Consider the following 25722-nt stretch of genomic DNA (forward strand, 5'->3'; position numbering starts at 1 on the left):
TTTGAAATTGTTGTACTTATATGTATATATTAAATATTATAAGAGATATAATAAAGGTTGCGCTTATTTATTTTAAAATGCATTTATTCTCATTATTATCCAAATAGAGCAGTTCAACACAATTATTGTTTATTAGTCATATAAATTCTTTACATATCTCATTGAATTAATTGCAGCATTGCAATAAAACAATTGTTTTAGATTTTGTTAAATATATTGGAATGTTTATCAAAGAATTATTTAAAATTGAATATTTTTAGTTTGTAAGAAGAAGCGTTTAAATCTGTTCCGATGCTACTCTATTAAAAATGCTGGCGGTATTCATGATGCCACCTGTTAAAGTCAATATGATATACAACAATGGATCCATTAGACAATCCTGCCAGAATATACCTATAAATAAAATGTTACTTTTTACTCATAATTCTTAAAAAAAGGTGTATATAATTTTTGCTTTACTTTTGATCATGACTCATTCCTAGAGATTTTATTGAACTGTTTGCCGCTACAAATGCATAAAGATGAGACAAATTAAATGTTCTCCATATTTCAACGATCCCATTCTCTCCTCCTGTAATAAGATATTCACCATCTCTAGACATCAAGAAACACTGAAGAATATTCATCAATAAATTATTGTTGCATTAAATTTGTGATTATTATTATTTTCTTACGTGGATGTAGTCATCATGAAGCTCATGTCTAAGTAATTTGCCATTTATAGTAAAAGCTGCTATATGTCCCATTTTATAACTAGCTATAATAGTTCCTTCTCTAGACAATGCAATATTTTCAGGAGATGCAAGCACGTCTGGTACGTCTAATGATCTTAACAAATCTCCAAAAGTTGTGTGCACCAATATCGGTCCATCTAAAATTCAGTAATTTTTTAAAATAGTGATCAGTAAATAATAAGACAAAAAAATATATGTACCTTCTGATGCAGACAACACAATACCAAGTTCTGCGCTGATGACCACTGAAATAATCGAGTTATCATGTCCAGTAAGAGTAGCACGAGGTGTAGGTATCTAAAGGAAATAAAAATAACTTTAGGTTATTTAAGCAAAAACGACAAACTCTAAATTTTTTTACATCACTGTCACCAACAATAGACTGAGTTCTAGCATTCCAATGCCAAAGCAATACTGTACAATCGGCCGATCCCGATGCGATATAACAATCTGTGTTCGTCATAAAAACAAACATATTAAATGTCGAAACTGTGGCAAGTACCTATTGTCAATATTACCTGAAGTTATATTGCATTCTGATCGTGATAAACAAGTTACAACATCAAAATGTCCGAAAATGATTTGGGTAATTTTTGCATTATCAGTGCAATAAACTCGAAAACTCGAGTCCCAGAAGCCACAAGCAATTAAGAATCGACTATCAACTGTTGTTATAAAACAATTTGATCGCATTTTGATTTTTTGACTAAAATTATCTCCCATATGGCGTTTTGAACTCAATGCTGTATAATTCATGGGATGTACTGCAACAAACAAATATAAACAATCATTTTAAATTATTGACCCGACATTGAGAAATATGTAGAGCGGCCTAAGCATTTATTCTAAACTTACCGAAATAAGGATCCATTATTAACGGATTAAAAGCAAAGTTATTGGCTTCATTAAATGGTGAGTTTGGTCTATTCGAGTTCCATTTATTCAATGCAAATTGATAATTTGCACTAATTGTAACAACCATAGGGGTAGTAAGTTGTGGATACGTATTTGCAGAAATATGAAGGATCGATGAATGTTGTTGAAACTTTAATGACATGCAAATATCATCCGGAACGGGATTATACATCATAGGAGCTAATAGAATGCCAGCACTTCTAGGAGGATGTGGCTCAACCATTAGCATACTGGGTGTTTGTCCAAAGTGTTTTATTTGACTCTCAACCGCATTTCTGGTAACCACATTATTAATAGAGTCTAGATCTACACATCCTTCGTAAGTCAAGTAATAAAATACATTAGTTGCTCGGACGGCTTCCGGTCCTCTTTGTTTATATCCGAAAATAAGATCAATCCAATGATGTAATTGACAAGATACATATTCTGATTCCAAAGCCATACGATTTATGCGGACAAATTGTTCCGCCGAATTGTTTGCCCAAGGAGGAAGCTCTATTTTAAAAAATAATAAATATTTGAGATTGAAATATGATTTACTTTACATACCAACGTCGTGAACCGTATGATTATCCTCTCTGATGCCAAAATTGTAATTTGAATCGTTATAAAACATTTCCGGTAAAAAGTACCATTCTGGTGTTAGTTCTTTAACATCTGAAGTATCTCTTTGACAGTTTTTCCATGATAAGCTAACAGATGAAAACATTCGATCAGGATGGTCAAATACACCATCATTCAAAGACAAAAACATAGTTGTGAATGGCTCTATTCTTATTAACCAATTCAAAACAAAAGCTGCAGTAGAATAATGAGTTCCGTAATGAAATGGTGGAATTCCAGGAACATCCCAATTCTCATATCTTTCTTGGAAATAATCTTTTCTACTTTGATTAAGTGCACCAATGGGTTTCGATAAATCTCGATAGTTTGACGGAACATTTAAATCAATTTCTTTACTTTCATAGTTGGTTAATACCCATGGAAAAACTGGATATTGATTCAAATCATTGTAGGTTCGCCCTGCTATTGTATTCAAAAACATAATGTACTCAAAGTTGGATATCTCTCTTCTCTGCCATTTTCCAGTCATGTTAGAGTTTCTCATCAATTGTTTGGGTGTCATTAGACTAGCTCTTCTTGTTTGTGCGATTCCATATTTTATACCTACTCCAACTCGTGGTAATGCTTTGACAACCTTTTTTACTGTTTGATAATCAGTGAATGAAAACATTACTGAAGTTCGACTAGCTAGAAATATTTCCAAAGCTGTGTTCTTAAACATGTATTTTCTACTAAAAATGGCACGCATTTCAGAGAAATACCATTTTCCATGTAGATTTTCACAGTAACTCATAGTATGCTTATCAAGACTTTGAAATTCAGCACTGTCTTCATCAGCTTCAAAGTACAATTCTGTGTTTGTTATAGATATATTTCCAGGCATAGTAATACATGGAGCAATTAGTAAAGCCTTTAGACTCATATTTACTGGACCTGAGAGGTCCAAATCAATTTCTCGATCATCAAGAATGAGTTCTGTCTCATCCGATAAATCATTTATGTGATTTTTGCTACATGTAACCTGCGTCAACGCTTCTTCTACTTTTGGAGTATGTACCGTTTGTCTGTTAGTATTTATTGAAGCTTCTCTGTGGGAGCTCCCCTTTGGATTCTGAATGAAACGTTTTCTTCTTCTTGAATCGTCCTCCCAAGTATCTAATCTCCAAAATAGGTTCGGGTTCTTGGGCTCAGACCACGCTCCATGTTTGCTTTGTAAAATTGACTTAGTTTTCTCTAGTAATCTATTTGCAATGACAGTGTCCCGTCTTCTTGCTGCTGTAATTAAATGGTCACACATTCGCTCTTCTTCGCGTCTTTCTAAGAGGGTTTGTGTACTTTGAGATTCGAAGTCCGCATGCTTAAGCACATCGTCTGCCCTCATCCTATTTAATATGAAATCAGCTTCATTAGCTACTCTTACAATGTGGTCTTTCATTGCATGGGATAGCAATCTTCCTTCATTTATCAACTCTATAAATGCCAAACCTGCGTGTTTTTGAAGACTGTTTTGCCATTCTTGAGAACATAATAACATTACCAACTCTACGACCGATGTACTGTTTTTAAAGGTACTCAGTCCTTTACATTCTATTAAAAGCTCTTGCCCGTGAGATCCTAGTAGAGTTTTAGACAAAAAAGGGGCAAAGTCGACCATAATTTCCCTCAAAAGTGGACACACAGTTCCTAGGGATATTTCCAACTTTTGCGTTAAATTTATTTCTCGTGGATTAACATTTAAATGATCAGCATTTAATGGCCTGGAATGCATACAGTGCCCAGGTATCTTTTCTTCTGTTAGGGATCTTCGTTTTTTAATAAAATCAGCATTGATGGATTCTCTTGGCAAAACTTTATCAGGATTCCCTTCTACATCATTTAAATTAACATCAATCCAGTTTTCCTCATTTGTCTTGTTTGTATTTGTGCCAATTTCAGTTAAAGACTCACTATCATTAAGATGGAAATTGAAAGAGCCCGTGTCCGATTCTGAATTCTGAAAGATAAAAAAAAGTTAGACAATAAAGTTTAATTTTATTTAGGTACATGGACAGACAAAGTAAATTTCGAAATGCGGTAATAATCAATATTGTTTTATCGATGTTTTTTTGCAAAAACTATTGGATTTCACTCGTAACGGCCTTATATTAAATAATATATTTACATACCTTTAATGATGGTGGTCCACTTGAATCTATGTCATTTTGTACTTCATGACAAGTACCATTATTATCTTCGTAGTCGTCCTTTTCTTCTGAAATATAAATGTTAAATGATTTCGTATTACATTTATATTGAAATATTGTATTGTATTCCTACTATCTTTTAACGTACCTTTTTCGTCATCAATATATTTTTCTAACGTTTGATCAGGTATGTGCTGTTCTAATGGTGGTTCTAATATATCTCTATATTTGGACACCATTAAAACAGACACAAAATATACGATTGCCAAAGCTAAGAATTGAGCTTGTTTCGCTTCTTCCTGTTAAAAATCATAACTACATATTTCCAATGTCAATTTTAAAGTTTTTTCTAACTTACTACATCTCGGTAAATAACTGCTCTCAATCGGTTCACATCCATTTCTTGAAGCAATTTCTCTGGATCTTTCACTGAACTAATTATTCTAGATCTAATAAGATCTTCCGATGACAAATGCTTTTGGATATTTGCAGTTGTACCTTGTTTTGTTTGAGATGAAACATCAAAATAATTTGGTTTGGCTCGCATTTTATTATCCAAGCAATTTCGGACAGCGCTTGTACAAACCTAAAATCGAATTGAATTAGATTAATTTAATTTAATTAAAATTTGAGTTTGAATTGTATAAACTACCAATCGAAGACATTGCCGAAGAATCCCTCCGTGTGACATATTCTTTTCTGCTTCTAATTCACTAAAATTTAATGAACTGGCAAATACCAAAACGTCAGCAAGGTTTACTAAACGTTGTATATATATCGAAGCCACATCTAAGGGCATTCCTTGAGCAGGCTCAAGTACATCCAGTTCGTTCTATAAAATTAAAAAGGAAAATCAAGCTTATGGTTTTTGTATAAATAATAATATGTGCACATACACTTGGAGATGTAGCACTGGCTAGCAAGGGTAAAAGTCCTCCACAAGCAATTATTAGATTGTCTGCCAATTGTGATATCATATGAACTGTGTTTACTACAAATACTGCATTGTCTGATGAATTTACAAATTCTAAAATACTTTTTGATGAATGGTTTCTCCATGTTTGAATGTCAGCTTCTAAAGAGTATAATAAATCAGACAAAAGTCTTTGATGAATGGTAGACCATTTGAACTCTGGTATACGGAACGGCGGCGTAGAAGGACCTGGACTAAATGTTGGTTTGCCCGTACTTGTATTCGATAATCGTTTTTTCTCTATATTTCAAATAAACTTATTTAGAAAATCAAAATACTAAAAATATATATTTTATTTTACCTTTGACATTATCAACTTCTGATGTTGATAAGCGGGACATGTAAATAATTGTTTTGTTAACTAAGTCATTAATTACATCATTTATTTCGTTCATTTTCAGTTCGCGTTTTTCTTTATCATCCATACTTTTACTTAGATTTTCTTCAATAAGGTTTGTTGTCGAAAATTTGATATTAGAGCTTGAAATACATTCTACTTCTTTAATTATGTCCTCCAATATTTCGTTCGCTAATTCAAATACATTTTCGCTTTTAATGGTTTCTTTGCTGTAATCATTAGTATGATCTGCTGTATTTGGTTTAACAGACTCATCATATTCTGATATAATAGTCATTAAGCTATTGTTATATTTGTTTTGCATATCTTCGTTTTCCATGTGTAAACTCCTACATATATTTGCTAGAGATCCATTTTGTGTGCTATTTGTTTTACTATTGGACGATGATTTACTATCAACATTCTCCCAACCACTTATCATGCTGATGGGACATGCTTGCCTTAATTCTGGATCTGTAAAGTTATCTGCACGGTGCTTTTCATATTGCTCAAACATGTGTGTGAATTGTAGCTTAAACTCTTCATAAGAAACCTAAAATCCATAAATGCTTTATTTTTATTGAATAAGAATGTGGAAAATATAAAAGCATTGCAAGCAAAATTAATAAAAAAAAAAACAAGCTATTCATTAAACTATTATTATTTTGAAAGTAAGTCACTTCATTCAAAACATTAGAACAAAATATTCGTTCGTCTATTTACTTTACCTTGGAATGCACAATAGCTAACGTATCGACCCAAACTCTCCAGCCACCAAATTCATACTTAATAGCATGATGTAAGAGCATTCTAAAAGAAAAATTAATTTTATTTTTTCAATATATGTATATCATATTAGTTATAAATAACTTACCGAAATAGTGAATATATCAGGTCAGATATATTTTGCTCTTCAACGGTTTTCGGATGAATATAAGCAAGTGATATTAACCATTCTTGCCAAACAGACATTTGCAAAACTGTTCTACGATTATCACGGTTATTATTACAAAGCATCATTAAATCCGTTAAGAATAATTTTTTGACTTCTAATAACTGATTTGTAGGTTTTGAGTGTCGAATCAAAGTAGCTGCAACTTTCAGCATCACTAAATTTGAAAGAGTATAATGTGAAAATTGAATTATTTCTAATAAGGATATGTACTCACTAGGATTTTCTAACCGTAAATGATTTTCTGGTTCTGCATGTTTCGAGTGCATAATTTGTAATGATAAATGTTCTGTCATTATTTCATACAGGACATTATAAGTTGAAAGTGTTATTGTATCTTCGTGTACTAACAACTTTTCTGACAATAATGTGTACAAATTATTCGGTGACATGACATCATATTTCCGCCTAAATGTAAGACAATACAAAATATAGATTGGTCATGATTTCTTCCATCATGATTTTTTTTAAATATTTTTTTGAATGCGTTCAGGTTTAAATGCGATGAATTTCATGCACGATTTATCATAGAATACCATAAAATGTGTCATGAAAAAACAAAAATATTCATTAAAAATACATTTACGATGAAAAAAATATTATAGAAAGATAATCATGATGGGAGTGATTAGGGTTCATCAATTTAATTTTTGATGAAAAAAACAGACGATAAATGTAAATGATAACTGATAAGATATTTCTATATTCTAAATTATTCTAACGTATGATTACGAACTTGTGTGTGCTCCTTGATAAAAAGAAGCCTAGTAACTTGAGTGCTTGTAATCGTATTATATGGCTTTCCGACATGAGTAACTTAAAAACAGTACGTATTCCATTTTTGGCATCAAATGATGGAACCATTACACTTGGACTTTCAGAAAGTAAGGATATTAACATTTGCAAAACATCGTGCAAATTTTCGTCCTGTAAATTGAAAATTATAATGAAAATACGAAATAAAAATTCAAAGAAAACTACAAACCTCATTAACAGTTGTTAAATAATTCAAAATACTTTGCAATTCATCATCTTTTGGTCCATTTCCGATCAATATTAATTGTTTTAAGAACAATAATATATATGCTCTGATTGTTATTATTTCTTTTTGACATGGTCGATGACCGCCTAAAATGTTTATAAAAATTTAAATAAAAGCAACACATAAATTCGGTCCTGGAAAAAGTGCGGGAGCCAAGAAACCTAGTTCCCGGGAGTTTTTAAAAATTTATAAAGAAATTTTGAATAAATGGCCTATGCCGCTTCCCCGTGAAGTCACCTCGAAAGACCTGAATGCAGACTGTGATAATTTTTCATTTATTTATGTCGTATATTTATTGTTAAAAGAAATCCCAACAAGAGTTGAAGTATTTGTTAAGCTAGAGCATTCAAGAATTCATTCCACATTGTAAATTAATCGTTTCATGAAAAAAAAAAATATTAATAAAGAAATTTTGAATTTTTAAGAGAAAATTGGGCAAATTTTACATTTTAAAAATTAAAATTTTTAGAATTACTTAAAAACTTTAATTAATTTAGGAATTTTTCTTTATATTGGGGTAAATATAATTTTAGGAAATGAGTTTGGTTCCCGGAAAAAAATGAACTTTTTCCACCTCTATATACACTAATAAAAACAAGGATGAATTACCAATTCCTTTAGGAACGACACCACTTCCATCTGAAGGATCTACAATCCAATAAAAATATTTCAATGTATGCATTGTTTGAAGAACGGTGCTCACTCGTCTGATGCTACTATAAATTTGAGTGTCATTTAAAAATTCAGTTGCCAAGTAACAATAAAGACGTGTTTGAACCAATGCTGGAGTAAATATCCACAATGACGGATTGAATAATACATGATCTAGCATCTGTAATTTTTTAATAATTTAAATATAAATACGAAAAAAATTATTAGGCAACATACCTGTTTCAAAAGTAAATCACTATTTGACGAAGAGCAAGTCACCAAAAACTTTGTGAGTTTTAAGAAAGCATTCAAAACTTCAAGGTTTAAATTTTCTGCTGTTGAATTTTGAATGATATGAGATATTACTAAAAACCCTCTGTTCTAAAAATAAAATATATATGTTCATACATAATTTTCTAATCCAAATTCAAAATTAGGTATTTGCATTTACTTGGATCATGTGATGCTGGACAGTATGTGATGCTTCAACTAAGTCACAAACAAAATTTAAAAGATCAACACTGAAAAAATTTTTTGTTTAATATTGTCATTTTCTAATTATTTGAAACTTTACCATATTTTAGTGTTGGCTCTATTATCATTATCTGCATGTGGCAAATTTAATTGAGCAAACAAAGGAAATAAAGCTTGAATGCCTCCTACAGAATTAAGTGTTGAATAAATAGAGTATGTTTCGATAGCTTTTACGTCCTGAAAACACATCAAAATTATTGTTGCAATATTGAAGCATATATTCAAACAAACCTTTAGCATCAATGCGTGTGGACTATGTACAAAATATGAAACATTTCCTTTAGTAGCAGACTGTAAACACAATTGACCATCAGTTGCTACAGGATTGTACATAAATACTATTGATGAAGATAGTTTTCCATCGTAAAGAACCTAAGTTATATATGAAAAATCATACATTCTGGTATGGTTTTTTTACATTTTTATAAATATATTTTTACCCTCTTTTGAGTGTCCGGTAAGTTTGAAGAACCTTCATTTTCAAATCGAAATTGTGACTGAAAATGAGAAAAAAATTAAATCAGTTAGAAAATGAATCAATGTTTTTTGAATGAACCTTGTATCCCGCTCCCATCCTATGGATTGCACAAATTTGTTGAGTCGTTAGAGCTTCGTTGAACAAATAAACGGCTGCCATTTGTCCACAAAAAGTTTTACTTGTATCGAGTTCTGATGTCGAACCAATATAGCACTTGTCAAATGGCTGAAAAAATAAAAACAAATTCGTGAAATAAGCGAACTCAAGTTCAACTAGTAAGCATCACCTCGTTTGATGAAACAAACCAAGCCATATCAGTGTTTGAGACTAGTTGACCATTCACTAAACATTTTATTTCACTTTTCGTCCATCGATTATATATATAAACAATGGCAATCATGTACCACTAGAATGAATAAATCGAAATTAACCGTTAAAGAAAAAAATTATTAAAAAACAAAAGCGATTACCTTTCTTGGTTGGAACTCATATTTTACACAGTGTTGAAATCCCTTTCCTTTTACTTTGATTGATGTTAAAACTAAACAATTTCCTACGAAATGAGCTGTGTAACCTATTCCTTTTGAAGTCTTAAAACTAATTTCAAACAAAGCCTTAGCAAAAAAGAAAAGGAAATAAAAATTAGTATGTTACCTGTACAAATACGGTTTTTCTCTCTCTATATTAGTTGAATTGATTGGATCTAATCTGAACCATGTTGAAAATGTAAAACCATTTTCATATGGCCATTTCGAAAGAGGAGGCAAAAGAAGAGCCTAAAAACAAATATACGTTAAAATGATGCTTTAAAATTTTTTTGAGTTATTATTACCGATCCTTCAGTCCCTGGGTAGCTGAAAAACACGTTCGGCCCACTTCGATTTGGTAGTTGACTTAAGACTTGTAATAATTTACCAGAATTTTTCGGCTAAAATTAGGAGGAACGCGTTTCTTAACATTCTTATGGGAAACAAATGTGAACAAAGCTTACCCAAACACCATCTTTCGCTTTCATGCTTTTAAATAAATATTTTAATTCTTTTACTTTGATGCTGTAATTAGCAAGAGCAGTTAACAGCTCCACTAATATTTCTAAAATGTACATAAAAAACCGTTCTTTTTCTAACATATAAATTAAGAGAATAGTATTTATATACCGGCAACAATATTATTTACGTTATGAAGTCTGTCTAGAATTAACATAATCATATTTGCTTCTGTACACTTCTCTAAGTTTCTTATTGTTTTTTTAAGGACGGCATTGAACATGCTCCAAAATTCAGCCTTAAATATTATTGAATTTTATGATTACTGTAAAAAATGTAGAAAAATATATTGGTTTACCTGAAAGCGTTGCGAACAGTGATCGAGTAGTTCAATCATGACTTTTATGTTTTCAGATGATTTTAAAACAAAATTAGATTCCATATCAAACTCACCTCCCACTAGCTATAAAATCATAAAAAGGGATTATTATTGTGTTTTTTTATTCTTCAGCTTTTTTTTTAGCAAGATTGGTACTTTTAATTTTTGTGTCAAGGAGGATTATTCGTGGTCTCCCCACCTACTTAGCGGCATTGCTTCTTGTTCAGTGTTAGACTTTAAAATCATTATTGTGAGCAAAATCATAAAAACCTTACCAAGTTTAGAATAAGACTGATAATGTCAGTAGCTGGAGAGTAGTCATTTTGAATTAATTTCAGAATTATATCAAACTTCTTGATGTCAGGAAAATCATTGCTTTTTAACAACTCCAAATCAGAACTGAGAGAAACATCTGATGTGTGTACCATTTCTGCTTCTTTGTAATCAGTTTTAGCTTCCATTTTTAAAAACTATTAATACCTGTTAATTTAAAATTATTTTGTTGAGTTCAATAAAAAAGGATATAAGTGCTGCAATCTTATCACACAGATTGACAAGAAAATGTTAATTCTTATCTTATCAGTATGATTAACAAAACGCTATAATACCTTAAAGTTCTTTTTTTATTCTTATAAATAATTGAATAAACGATTTCGTTATTTTTCATTTATACTAAATACATTTTATTTAAAAAGTATAATATACACAAAAATATACTTTTGTAATGCACAGGTATATATCGATTGAAATTCAGTTCATAAGAATTGAATACAATACAAGTAAACGAAGCACTCAAGCATTAAAATTTTAAACATTACTGTATCATGCTCTTTTTCATATTCTTTTGAGTTTTAAGTTATAAAAATAATTTTCCGTTAGAAATTCCCTCAAAAATATATTTATTTTGATATGGCCATTATAACAATTTATAAAATAAAAAAAAAACACAACAAAAATAAAAATTATTTGAAAAAATAATGACATTTATATCCAAAATGTTTTCAACGTAGAACAACATGTGACATATCACTTGAATTATAGTGATTATTTCTCAGTTGAGAAGTGACTCTCAGGTCTAGTAAGACATAGTCAAAAGAAATAAAAAATTAGAAGAAATTCATAACTTTACTTTTTAGTGCATGCTAAATACCAACCAAAATTAATTATTTAACGGAAATGGCAGCAGACAACGGTTCAGAAATCGAGTGTCCAAGTCCAGATGTAGGAGATTCACGGAAAAGACCTCTGGATGGTGATGTTGATAGCTCTTTAACGAAAAGATCCCATTTTAGTTCAGGTAATTCTACGTAACTTTTTGTTCATATAATTCATTCAAAAAATTCATTAGACTAAAGTTTTTAAAAACACTTTCTATATAAAATATTATTTTGTCACTAGTAAATACTGAAAAATTACAAAAAAATGTACATCATTATTTTCATATATGAAATACTTATCATACGTAAATATTATATTTATATACACATAAATATATATATAAGGAAAAAATACCATTAACTTGTGTTAAATAATTGGATAATACATACTTTGATTTTTTGTAGTTGTCACTTTAAATATTTCTTTTTTGGTCCTTTAGAAAATTTAAGAAGAAAATAGTAAATATTAATAATTTAATTTTAAATATAGGTGAAGCAAGCGCCACGTACCATTTTAAAACACTTATACCTTCTGTTGCTGCGGGAGCCATAATAGGGAAAGGAGGCGAGACAATTGCTAGTTTACAAAAAGAAACTAGCGCGAGAGTGAAAATGTCTAAGTCGCACGATTTTTATCCAGGTTTGCTAAACTTTCATTTTGATTAGGCTTTATACAACTAAGATGTTATTCTATAGGAACCACGGAAAGAATTTGTCTTATAACTGGAACACCTGAATCAATTTTGACTGTTTTGGATTTTATTATGGATAAAATTAGAGAAAAACCAGATCTAACAAAGCCGTCTGTCACTGAACTAGACTCAAAACAAACGCATGAACGTGAAAAACAAGTAAAAATCCTTGTACCCAATTCAACAGCTGGAATGATAATTGGGAAAGCTGGGGCATTTATTAAGCAAATAAAGGAAGAGTCTGGATCATATATTCAAATTTCTCAAAAACCAAAGGATCTTGCACTTCAAGAACGTTGTGTCACAATAGTTGGAGAAAAAGACCATAATAAGATAGCTTGCAAATTAATATTATCGAAAATAATCGAAGATCCCTTATCTGGAACTTGTACAAATGTGTCTTATGCTGACATAAATGGACCTGTTGCTAATTTCAACCCAACTGGTTCTCCATATGCTTCTCATCAAACGACAAACTTTAATTCAAGTACCGCATCCCTCAACTCTTCTGTTACTACCAATACCGGAAATACAAATTTAATGATTAATGGTACTGGCCTACATTTGACTTTAAATTTAGGAGCTCCAGCCAATACAGCAAGCTCAGCAATAACTACCCAATTTTTAGATCAAATAAAGGTATTTATTTCAGCAATATATAGCTTTTAAATACCTAATTGTTTATAATCATTACTTTTTCAGACCGTGATGCGTAATTCTGGATATAATGATTCTGTAATTGCTGAAGTGTGTACTGCATTAAGCATTTTAGCTAAGTACGGCATATTAGGGATCGGGTTTGGTTTAAATACTACAAATCCAGCGGTCAATTGTTTCAATTTACCTACTTTGGAACAAACAAACAATACATCAACAACTAATAATGTTTTAGGTGCAATTGGACAAATCAACTTGGATTCATACATAGGTGCGGTGTCACCATCAACTGGAACTTCTTTAGAAGGATTAGAAATGTTTAGATCTTCAACAATGCAAGCTAATGCCCCATTAGCTTTGAATAATAATAATTTTTCTATTTCTGGAAACCAATCTGTGCAACCAAATTTCAACAAATCCATGTTGACCCCAGAAACAACTAGTAAGGAGAAAAATGTAGAAATTCCAGAAGTTATTGTTGGTGCAATATTAGGTGAGAATATTTTTAATTATAAAAAAAGCTGATTTTGTAAAACATTTTTAATCAAAGCTAGAACTTTTACATCAGTGTGTTCTTGAAATGTTTTTTTTTTCAATAAAAATAACATTTTCTTATTTTTGAAGGACCTGGAGGAAGAAGTTTGATAGAAATACAACATGTTTCAGGAGCAAATATTCAAATATCTAAAAAAGGCACATTTGCTCCAGGAACTAGAAATAGAATCGTTACCATTACTGGACAACCAAGTGCAATAACAATGGCTCATTATTTGATTGAACAACGGATATCTGAAGAGGAAATGAAACGTGCTTGTCAGATTAAACTTCCAACCAATGTCATCCAATAAGCTATTTGTTTTGTTGACTTTATCAAGGTACCTTATATACACAGTTTAAATATTTTCCTCTTTAGTTTTTCAAAAATGTTTACTTTATTTTGCAGAATATTAATTAATGTTAATCGAGTCTAAAATAAATTATGTACTATTCAGAGCCGTATGAATATTTGTGATGCCAGCAATTTTTCATTAACTGTTAAAGAATAACGTTTAGCACTCTTAACAATTTATAGTTTACCAGTGTTATGAATAAATAGTATAGTTTATTAAATAAATAAATCCAATTTAAAATTGTTAGTAATATGACGAAGATTATATAGTAACTAAATATATTAATATATTGAAGATTTATTTTTAAAGATTAATATGCGCAATTACCTACCACAAAATATATAAATAAATTAAAATAACATGGAATATAGCAAACCAATAATTGAAAAATTAATAGTAGAACCCTATAGTAAAAATTCATACCATTATGTTTACTGACTATCTCATATAAAAATGTATATAGAAAATTAAATTCAATCGAAAGACACTGACACTTTCAAACCGATAAAAGTTGCCATTATATCATTTATAGACAAAAGCTGAATTATTTTTTTTGTCTGATTTCTCGTCATGACGTTAATTTGAAAATATTTGAGCTCTAAAATATGTATTAGCTGATTAAACACAACATAATTGCGAGAATAGATAATTCATAACTAAATAGGTACTAAATAAATAAAATTATCCAAATATTGATAAAATTTTTGACTTAAAAAAGTGACTTAGATCAAGTCAGAAAAAGAAACTCCAACAGACAGTCAGCACTAAAGCAGTTAAAAATCTAAAATATATCACTCACTAAGAAAATAATTTTAAAGTCATATATCCAACTTCTGCACAAAATTTCTATTATATTATAAAACTAAAAAATGGGTTCTAATTGTTTTTAAACCTTTAGCTCTCTTTCGATCATTTAGTAAATTTATATATTTTTTGTTTTTTCTATACCGGTCTTACAATTTTTTAAATATAAAATCTGCTAAACTGATTTAAACTCAAAAATACGTTCTTTGCTTTGGAAACAAAATTATAATTTTAAATCGACATTTTTGAACTTCGATCATAAAACTGTTTTCTTTATACGTCATTACGGTACAAATTATATATAACATTTTCAATCAAACATCTAAGGATGTGTTTTAAAGTCAATATCTCTCCTTTTAGATATACATACATATATACATAGATAATACATTATATTTTTTTCTGAAGTGATTCATTACATTGAATACAAGAACATTATTAGAACGACATTAATGAATAAAAAATAATAAAATAACAATAAGAATCTTTTCATCCAAAAGCATGTTAAGATTTTCAATGCTCATTAAAATTTACTTTAAATGCAATTAGAGCTCACTATTGGCCATGAAAGTTTAGACTACTATTTAAAAGATTTTACTGAAAGTAGATTACAGAAATGTAAAAAAAACTATATACCATAATAGAGAGGTGGTCAGGTATATATTATATTATATTATATTGATAGTCAATATAGTATAAACATAGATAATTACACAACTTATTAAAAAAAATAGCTGTGTAAGTATGTAGATAGTTATTTTAAGCAGGAATATGTTATAAAATTGTTGTTAAAATTTTAATGTTATCTTGAAAAAAGTAAACGAAATGTTTATAACAGTTATGAATAAATTGTTTCTTATTTATTAGATATTTCGCCTTAAATAACGTTTATAAATGTATGCCTAATTTCATCATGAATTTTTATTATTTGGCATTATAATTATAATTCACATCAAAAAAAGACGAAAAAGTTTTTGTTTATAAAAATCTAAATAAGATCTCTGCAAAAAAAAAATACTTACCTACAGTTGAAGTTTTTTGTCTGAATTCTTTTGTATTATTTTTTTTTACAGAAAATGGCTTCTAATAGTTGACCTTTTTTTTATTAAAGCTAACTTTTTACATGACCTGAAAAACTTCCATTTTCCTTTAAATAAAATTAATAAAAGAGAATGAAATGAAACATATTATTGAAGTTTTATGGTAAGCTGATTTAGAAAATTTAGTTTCATCAGAAAAAACAACCCTTGGAACAATATACGGTCGTCGTGATATATAGCTTGTAATAACCAAATCATTATTATTTGAAGAAACAGTTGACGTAGACTTCAACGTAGGAAAATTGTTATCAATAATATTTTTGGTCCAAATTTGTTTATTTTCTTCTGTTATATCTTCTGTTCTTGGTGTTGTAAATGATTTGGAAAAACCAGGTATTTCTAAAATATGTATATAATATTTAACAAATTATGTTTTATTTTGTATAGATTATAAATTGATATTACCATATAATCGAATACTGCTTGTAACCTCTCCTATGAAAAGGTAAAATTTTAAAATAATATAATACATAGCCACCCACAATTTAAACTTCACAAGCAGCACAAATTCATATATTTTTATGGAAAAATCATAATATGAAATCTCGTTTTTTTACCGCATTTCAATTTTTTTGAAAAAAATGCGGTATTGTGCTCGTGATGTCGTCCGTCCGTCTGTCTGTCCGTCTGTGTGGTGTGCCACTTTAACTTTGTTTGAATTAGCAGGTTTGGCGAATTCTTTTCAATTGACAGATTTGACAGCATATTTAAAAAAATTATCCGTTGGAAATTTAAATGAGTGTTCATCCGTTGGAAAATGTTGTCGATGAAAATTAGTGGAAAACTTCGGGAAAACTCGGAAAATTCATGGAAAATCGGAAAATCTTGAAAATTTTCAAAATTTTTAAATGTTCAGGGGAGTCTCGCGAGTAACATGGAAAGTGAAAATTGATGAAAATTTTCGGGAAAACTCGCAAAAATTCATGGAAAATCGGAAAATCTTGAAAAAGTTCAAAATTTTAAAATGTTCAGGGGAGTCTCGTGAGTAACATGAAAAGTGAAAATTGATGAAAATTTTCGGGAAAACTCGGAAAATTCATGGAAAATCGGAAAATCTAGAAAAATTTCAAATTTTTAAAATGTTCAGGGGAGTCTCGTGAGTAACATGAAAAGTGAAAATTGATGAAAATTTTCGGGAAAACTCGGAAAATTCATGGAAAATCGGAAAATCTTGAAAAAGTTCAAAATTTTAAAATGTTCAGGGGAGTCTCGTGAGTAACATGAAAAGTGAAAATTGATGAAAATTTTCGGGAAAACTCGGAAAATTCATGGAAAATCGGAAAATCTTGAAAAATTTCAAAATTTTAAAATGTTCAGGGGAGTCTCGTGAGTAACATGAAAAGTGAAAATTGATGAAAATTTTCGGGAAAACTCGGAAAATTCATGGAAAATCGGAAAATCTTGAAAAAGTTCAAAATTTTAAAATGTTCAGGGGAGTCTCGCGAGTAACATGGAAAGTGTAAAATGATGAAAATTTTCGGGAAAACTCGGAAAATTCATGGAAAATCGGAAAATCTTGAAAAAATTCAAAATTTTAAAATGTTCAGGGGAGTCTCGCGAGTAACATGAAAAGTGAAAATTGATAAATATCTTCGGGAAAACTCGAAAAATTTATGAAAAATCATGGAATTGAACACATTGAAATGCGGTCGTCATTCGTTTTATACACGAATGCAATTCATTCTCGTTTTTAAATGTGTGTGTATTTCTTAAAAAGAAATTATTTTATTTAATTGAATGACTTTTTGTCACTTTGTCAATTTTGGTGAAAAATTAAGGAAAAAATCATTAAAAAAGGAAAATTTTTAACATTTATAGTTATTAAATATAAAAATGTTAGTTTGTTTTGATAAAAAAAAAATTACTAAAGATACTAAAAAACAGAATTTTATAACTTTTTAACATATCTACTATTGAAATTTTGATACAAATTTTAGTCACCGAAATTGTGAATGGTTGAAATAAATTCGGTACATAAAAAAAGTTCCCACATGAAAATAATATTGTCACAAATGAAAAAAAATAGAGAAAGTAGTCGTCTAAAGAACGACATACTATACCGCATTTCGATACATGTCTACTCTTTTTTTTTTGTACTTAATTTAATTTAATTAATTTTAACTTGTTCTCTCTTTCCTCTTATTGTCAATTCCTTTAAAGACATTTGTCACTGGAATGGCAACGAGAATTGCTCCAACAAAGAAATAGAAAATAAAAATAAAATACAAAAATACAAATACTCTTCATTTTTCAATTCCGTACTCTTCACTTCACAATTTCATACTCCTCATTCAAATTTTCCAAACTCTTTATCATCCCATTAAAATTCATATATTTCACAATTTAGTACTCCTCACTTCAAATTTTCGTACTCCTCATGACCCTTACACAATTTCATAAACCCCATAACCCATTGGACTGCCCACAGACGTTTAGGGTCCTCAAATAACTAAGCTAACTAAGAATTACTAATAAAAATTTTGGGGCACAGGTGACACACACACAGACGACAAGTCGAGTTTAATACCGCATTTTTTCTTCGAAATGCGGTAAAAAAAACAGTATACTTTATTTTCAAGAAAGAACTCAAAGAACCCGAAGAACTCAAAGGCATTGTAGGCTGAAGTTAAATTTATCTTGCTAAATCGATTTATAGCTCGTGAGATATTGACGTTCGGGTTTCTGAGATATATACGAATTAATTGAGAGGTCAAAGTGTATTAACGAGGTATTTGACTCGTTGTCACAACAAGTGCACTATATTTTACAGATGCCTTATCCTGCAAACCTTAATACCTCACGAACTACTCATGAGCTTTGAGTCATCCGTCTTCTAATTATTTTTTTTTTTTGAATGTATCAGGTAAAATAAAAGTAAATCAAGGAGGAAAAAACTCATTCCAAAATTTAACCAATTGGTGTTAATAATGTTAGGCTAAAACAATTTTTCTAAATGTTTCAGGATTAGTAGACCTTCTAAACATTAGGTGGAATGTATATCGAGTACGTAAGAAACTCCGTATAATGAATTTCCATATAATGAGCGCTCCGTATAGTGAATTTCAATATAATGAACAAAATCCATGCTCTATAATGAATATACAATATCGGTAGATATAATTATGGAGATTTTTGGACAATTTACGTCAATGGGACAGTCTATTGGGTTGTGAGGTATATGAAATTGTTGTAAGGGCCATGAGGAGTACAAAATTGTGAAATAAGGAGTAAGAAAATGTGAAATATGTATATTTTAGTGAGAAAAGTCCTTGATTTAAAGGTAATATGAAGCTATTGAAATGCCAAGAGGAGTATAAAATTGTGAAGTGAGGAGTATTGAAATGTAGGACATTTTTAAGATGCAAAAAACTGAAATTTTTAAAGTAATTAGGTTAAATATGTGAACAATTCACATTTTCTTACTCCTCTTTTCACATTTCCGTTCTCCTCATTTAATATTTTTACACTCCTTATTTCACTATTTCATACTCCTCATCATCTGAAGTCTTTTTCCATTAAAATTCACAAATTTTACATTTTTGTACTCCTCATTTCACAATTTCGTACTCCTCATTTCACAATTTCTTACTCCTCATGACACTATCAACAATTAAATACACCTCAAACTAAAGAACTGTCCCGCTTATTGTAAAAATAATAAAGAAATTTGAGTTTTAACGTTTTTTTCAAATTCATTATACAGCATCGAACCAGCCTGTATAATATCAGGCGCGAACAAGAATTAACTCATTATACGGAGTTTCTTACGTATCTTACAGAGTAAAAAAGTACAACTTTTTTTATAGTTTTTCAGGATAGGATAGGGTAGGGTTTACTCTATGGCTCGCACCGCGGTCTCTAAAGAGTTCTATTGTACTTCATACTGTGAAATCGTAAGCTTTCTCAGTAAACCCAAGCAGGCGCCATCAAAATTCACTCAGCTCTCCCAAAAAAATAACAAAGGGTTTCTAAAAGATCTAGTAAATTTTGAGCACGATTGGAGTCAGAAAAGTTTTTCATGATTTCGAGTCTCGAACCGATCAGTCAGATACGCTTATCACTGTACTTAGCTGACTCGTAATTTTTCAGGATTTAACATGTTTTAAAAAAATCAATTTTAAATATTAGGAGGGATTAATATTTTTTTGAGGAAACCTGAAGCATTTAGGAATATTGTTTTGGTCTTATTTAACTGATTATTGTACTTATAAATTTTAATATTACCTATAGAGTTTTTGGCTATGCAACTATAAGATCCAACATCCATTTTATTCAAACTATGAACGGTGAGAAGTGCTCTTGTTTCATACGGTGATTTTAATATTTCCTTCATTAAATATTTTTGTGAAGAGACTACCATTTCGCCTGTATCTCTTATCCAATATGATATGGCTTTTGGAGATGCCTGAATAATACATTCTAGCATTACGTCCGTTCCAATAGGTGATCCAACTAGTTGATTAGGAACATGGATAGTTGGATGAACTAAAGGCAAAAAAACATATTAGTTATTTATTTGTTTTTTATATATCCTTTATATTCTGTCAATGAGGCTTCTGTCAGTCACTTCGTACCTCCCTCACGCCTTTCCCTTAAGAGATAGAAGGTTCATTTGTTCTACAGGTCATGCTTATTTTGCTCAACTTAGGTCCCATTTGTGGAATCGAGGCATGATCCCAATGCACAAAAAATTTTCCCCATATAAGAGTTCGAAATTATAACGAAAAATAAACGGAAAATTCAAATTTAAACCAAATCCCAGTGCAAATTTCAAAAATCTAATGATGCAGAAATGTTTGTCTCGTCGAGACGCACAACATTGCCATACATCACTTTTACCCTACGGTTCTCTAAAATGGACCTCCCATACAAATGACACCTCTTAACCCAAGGCGGTCACTACAATGCATTTTCTGTGGGTAATTTTTCAGTTTTGGGAATTTTATGATTAAATATCTCTTGAACAACACTAAAAAGTAATAAATAAAAAAAATATATAAAAAAATATTAAAAAAAAAAATATAAAAAAATTATTAAAAAAATTATTAAAAAAAATATATAAAAAATATATTTAAAAAATATATTAAAAAATCCGTTATACAAGAAGTTTTCAACTTCAAAAATATATCATTTATATTCGTCAAGTAAAAAAAAATAAAAAAAAACGAACTAAAAAGGAATAAACAAGAGCCTTGTGGTAACAAAGTCGGAAAAATTGCCAAGTAAATAAAGTTACAAAATTTTTGAGAACAAAAACTTGAATATAAAGGATTTATTTCAGAATAATTATTAATACGTAGACTGAAATAAATCCTTTATATTCAAGTTTTTTTTCTCAAAAATTTTGTAACTTTATTTACTTGGCAATTTTTCCGACTTTGTTACCACAAGGCTCTTGTTTATTCCTTTTTAGTTCGTTTTTTTTTTTTTAGTTTACCAAAAGACTTGAGAACGAATTTGACTGATTTTTAGTTCAATTTTGGCGAAAATAAAACACCTTGAACTTCAATTACTACAAATATTGATATTTGAAATCTTTATATTATTAATTCTTATTGAATAATTGAATAATATAATTAATTATTAAATATACAAAACTTAAGTCGAGTTGGCAGTCAAAATAAAATACATATGTATGATCTGGTTTTTTAGTCAAAGATCAAATCATGATCTATAATTTGATGATTTTTGATGATCTATGATTTTTGATCTATTTAAATATTTTAAATTTGATTTAAATAAAAAATTTATATATGAGTGAGATTTTATTTTTTTCTTTGGTTTCAAAAAATCAAATCAATCAAATAAAAGTTGATTGACTTCAAGATCAAATCACAGGCCTTTTAGTATTTTTTACAATTATTACAAGGACTTCCTTAATGAAGAAAATATTAAAGTGTAGCTCATATACATTTTAATGAATTATTGAAAGTATTTAACTAAAAACATTACTTACATAGAACTATTAGAGTATGTTTTCTCTGAATACTTGGAGGTACACCATTAGAAGCAATACAAAGGTAAGTTCCCATTGCTTCTCTGGTTACTTTATTTAATTGAAGTACCTCTCCTTGAAAAGATGTAGCTGAAAAGATTCCAGAATGAGAATTTATGTGATCGTATTTCAAAGTTTCAATAAAAGTGTTGATTATTTTTTCGTTATAGCTTATTTTCCCTTATTATGTTATTCTATTATGTATTGTTATTCTTATGTAAGTTATTCTTTTAAATGTACCTGAATATTTTCCGCCTCCGTCTTCCCTTAATATTATTTCATCTCCATTCTCCCTGCAAAAAGCAATCCACATATGTAAAGAGTTAGAATGAAAAAATGAAAGAATTATTTTCTTTAAACATAAAAATTCATGCTTAAGATCGAATATAATAAACCGCCTAGCTGCAGGCGATAAAATAAGTAAGTCAAGAATACTAAAATATGCGACAAGACAAATATTTTCAGATACATTTAGAAATTTTAAAAAATTGCTAAAAAAGTAATGTTCTAAAATAATGTGGTAAAGCCATGTATCTAAATTTCTCAATTTGGTTATATTTTTGTTAGCTTTATTATTAGTGTGTCCATTTTAAAATTTTTGACTAAAATTATTCAAATTTCACAAATTTTCTTTTAAATTTTTTAAATATTTGTGATTTTAATATTAACTAATTCAGAATTTTTATTTAAACATGTATGCGAAAAATTAAAAAAAAATTTTTATATATCGTATAATTATATAAAAGCATGATTTCAAAAAAAAAAACTAAAAGCTCGAGCTTTTGGATACCTTATAATTAAATAAATGGTGCATTCCATTCTAAAAAATACCAAAATCACGGTTTTGATTTTTACCGATTTCTTCATAAAACAGTTATAGAAATGAAAAACTGAATAGTTTATCGTGATGTCCATCAAAAAAGAAGAAATTTTTGCTTTGGCGAAATTTTTTTACCCTTATTTTTAAAAATTTTATGATAGTTTTAAAAAATTTTTATCGAAAAATCCGTGTAGCGAAAAAAAAGGTCAAAATTTCAACTTTATTATTTTAAAATTTTTGTTCACCAGGATTGTTTGTCATCTCGAGTACATAAATTTTTGCCATGAAACATATGGTTGGGAACGAACTGTTTGGTCAGAAAAGCCAAAAATGTGATATTTTTGCGTTTTTAAAAAATTTTGAACCATTGATAAAAATTTTTAAAATAAGTCGAAAATAAATGTTGTCTTAGCAAAAGTTTCTTATTTTCGGATGGACATCAAGATAGGGTAATAAGATCTGTACTTTTATAGGTAAATTTAAAATCCGGGATTTCGGTATTTTTTAGAATGGAATGCACCAAATACTCAATATACATATAACCAAAAGTTTTTAAAAAAATCTTCATCTTCAAAAAACATCATTTGATGATTTTTGTATAAAATACCTTATTTTCATAAAAACTAAGTAATTGCAGATAATTAAAAAAATATTAAGAATTTACGACTGATTTCGGTCTCTTTATTTAGTGATGGATCATTTGTCATTTTTTTTTTTTAATACTTTTCCTGGACACAAATTCACTCAAAACACACAAAATTTTAGTCTTAAACTGCAGTGATTTAACTCTGTTAAACTAGCTCTTTTAGCAGAGTCGAGCATGCTCTAAAAGTTTTTAAAATATTGAAAATCAATTGATTTTTATTGATATCAAACAAGAACAAAATATTTTTGATGCAAATTTTTTTCAACAATTTTTCATTTCAGTTTCATATCGGTATAGGTCAAATAACGGTTTCTAATACATCAGAAAAATTTACATGGTTTTTTACATAATTTTTCGTTACTCAAAGGATATTTTGCTGAACTTTTAAATTATCGAAAGATTGAAATAAAATACATCATATCTGAAATACTAAAAATATTGAATTTCGGAGAAAAAAAACTACTTATTTTTTAATTTAGGTTCGAGTGTTAGATTTGCCATGTATAATTTTATGTTTTCAGTTTAAACAATTTGTAATAAACAAACATACATCGTATAATTTTTTTACAATCAAAGTGTGTCGCTCCCTGATTATACAATTATAGCTTACCTTTTCCAAACTATAGATGGTTTTGGTCTTCCACTCGCCCTATAAAGATATTAAGTTAAATAACTTCAATTTTGATTTGGAGCACTTTGAATACAAACATTACGGGATATTTAATAACGCATTACTTTACCTACAAACAAGGCTCACATCATCTCCTTCTGTAATAACAATGTCGGTTGAAAATTCATCTAGTATAAAATCTGGGGGCTCCAAAACGTTAAGATAACCTAGCTATTATGATTTATGTTTTTTTCGAACGTAACGTATGAATTAAAATGATTTTGAAAATAATCAATTAAATTATTTAAATCGATTTCTTACATTTGACTTCATCGGATCTGTGTTTATTTGACACATGTATCCACCAGTGTCGTCTATTCTAACCGATTTGATATGAAGATTCCAAGTATCAGCACTGTGCGAAACACTTAAAAAGCGATAAAATATTTAGTATATAATGTGTAAATTATGCTAAAATCAATGAAAATTCGGCGTTCTATCAACATTTTTACCGCATTTTGAAGAAAGGGTGCGGTATTATGTTGGAGATATCGTGTATCTGTGTGGACTAATTACTCAGAAAGTGACAGCTTATATTTTCACTCAGAAGGTAAAAACGCGTGTTTTTGTAAATTTTTAAAATTAAATTGAAAGATAGTAGAAAATATCTACTAAAATAATTAAATAATGTACATAATCTAAATTAAGTTTTCTACCTGATTCTTGGATTATGAGTTATAACTTGTTCATGTATTGCTTGAATGGCTTTAGTATCCGCTTTGATCCAACCCACCTAAAAATTATTTGAAAAAAAGCATATGCATGACTACTACAACTACAAGGGTTCCTTGATGATAAAGTATATTTCACTTGCATATTAATCACGTATTAAAAATGTATGTGCAAATGACATAATAATTCTTAAATTTGCACAATTTAATTATTCAAAAAAGGTTTATCATACCCGATGTCCACCAAGATATTTAACACTGCAAGTAAATACAGCATCTCTTCCAATAGGAACAGAAATATTTTGTAAAGGTGATGCAAAATCTGGTTCTAAAGTTAAGCTACCTAAAAACCGTTAGTAATAAAAAATAAAAATGTATCTTTCAGCTTAATTATTTGTCACATATTACATACAACATACAATAATTTCGAAATTAAAAAAATATATACCATTTTTTAAAATAATTATTATTCGTATTAGCCATTTCAAAAGGCTTTTTTGTCCAAAATGTAGCTCTTTAAATATCCATTTTTCTTTGAATAATTTTTTATTATTTATTTCAAAACACAAACTACAGAACCCGAACATGCTTTTTAATAGTCATGATCTAAAACTATTCTTATTAAAAACACTTTTATTCAGTACTAAATCATAAGAGAACTGATACTAAAAGATGGCACGTTTTAAGCATTCAGGGTTTGGAGAAACAGAATACTACGCATATGCTCACTATAAAACTCAATTTTCATGTCTGTTTTATGTCACTAAACACACGAAATAATACGTCTTGATTTTACTTATGAGTGTTAAACTTTTCAAATGATTGTTTTCATGTTTTTTTTTTAAATATTTGCATAATGAATTGCAATAAAATTCAAAGATTTTTACCAATT

General features: G+C 29.2%; 3 protein-coding genes across 6 annotated transcripts; 1 reads left to right on the top strand and 2 right to left on the bottom strand.

Moving 5' to 3' along the window:
- Positions 1–54: 54 nt before the first annotated feature.
- Positions 55–11597, bottom strand: LOC134834847 (neurobeachin). 3 transcript variants are annotated; one of them, XM_063849640.1, is made up of 36 exons: positions 11337–11597; positions 11004–11208; positions 10708–10812; positions 10521–10647; positions 10355–10455; positions 10196–10291; positions 10018–10139; positions 9834–9960; positions 9650–9769; positions 9442–9588; positions 9326–9382; positions 9117–9257; positions 8926–9062; positions 8803–8872; positions 8589–8732; positions 8310–8532; positions 7644–7786; positions 7395–7585; positions 6876–7066; positions 6581–6815; positions 6435–6516; positions 5671–6259; positions 5293–5609; positions 5049–5228; positions 4867–4982; positions 4755–4830; positions 4545–4695; positions 4379–4464; positions 2199–4206; positions 1590–2144; positions 1253–1498; positions 1096–1184; positions 935–1031; positions 675–871; positions 460–611; positions 55–393 (listed from the first exon to the last, which is right to left on the bottom strand). In XM_063849640.1, the coding sequence occupies exons 2-36, from the start codon at positions 11187–11189 to the stop codon at positions 303–305; spliced, it is 7695 nt and encodes a 2564-aa protein (XP_063705710.1). In that variant the 5' UTR covers positions 11190–11208; positions 11337–11597; the 3' UTR covers positions 55–302. The 3 variants fall into 3 exon arrangements, with proteins under 3 accessions (XP_063705710.1, XP_063705709.1, XP_063705711.1); XM_063849639.1 differs by having other exon boundaries at positions 4755–4982; XM_063849641.1 differs by lacking the exon at positions 11004–11208 and having other exon boundaries at positions 4755–4982; positions 11337–11380.
- Positions 11598–11795: 198 nt separating this feature from the next.
- LOC134834337 (RNA-binding protein Pasilla) lies at positions 11796–15758 on the top strand. Its single transcript, XM_063848966.1, has 6 exons — positions 11796–12025; positions 12376–12525; positions 12582–13216; positions 13280–13727; positions 13859–14109; positions 14178–15758. Exons 1-5 carry the CDS (start codon positions 11905–11907, stop codon positions 14080–14082), a joined length of 1578 nt encoding a protein of 525 aa, XP_063705036.1. The 5' UTR covers positions 11796–11904; the 3' UTR covers positions 14083–14109; positions 14178–15758.
- A 301-nt stretch (positions 15759–16059) lies between these two features.
- LOC134834297 (lachesin-like) lies at positions 16060–25455 on the bottom strand. 2 transcript variants are annotated; one of them, XM_063848919.1, is made up of 11 exons: positions 25279–25455; positions 25064–25173; positions 24816–24892; positions 24421–24514; positions 24230–24330; positions 24100–24138; positions 22264–22316; positions 21985–22113; positions 20253–20513; positions 16434–16463; positions 16060–16367 (listed from the first exon to the last, which is right to left on the bottom strand). In XM_063848919.1, exons 1-11 carry the CDS (start codon positions 25415–25417, stop codon positions 16078–16080), a joined length of 1323 nt encoding a protein of 440 aa, XP_063704989.1. In that variant the 5' UTR covers positions 25418–25455; the 3' UTR covers positions 16060–16077. The 2 variants fall into 2 exon arrangements, with proteins under 2 accessions (XP_063704989.1, XP_063704988.1); XM_063848918.1 differs by having other exon boundaries at positions 24421–24526.
- Between the last annotated feature and the right edge of the window lie 267 nt (positions 25456–25722).

This window comes from Culicoides brevitarsis, chromosome 3 (genome assembly GCF_036172545.1).
Source record: "Culicoides brevitarsis isolate CSIRO-B50_1 chromosome 3, AGI_CSIRO_Cbre_v1, whole genome shotgun sequence".
NCBI lineage: Eukaryota > Metazoa > Arthropoda > Insecta > Diptera > Ceratopogonidae > Culicoides > Culicoides brevitarsis.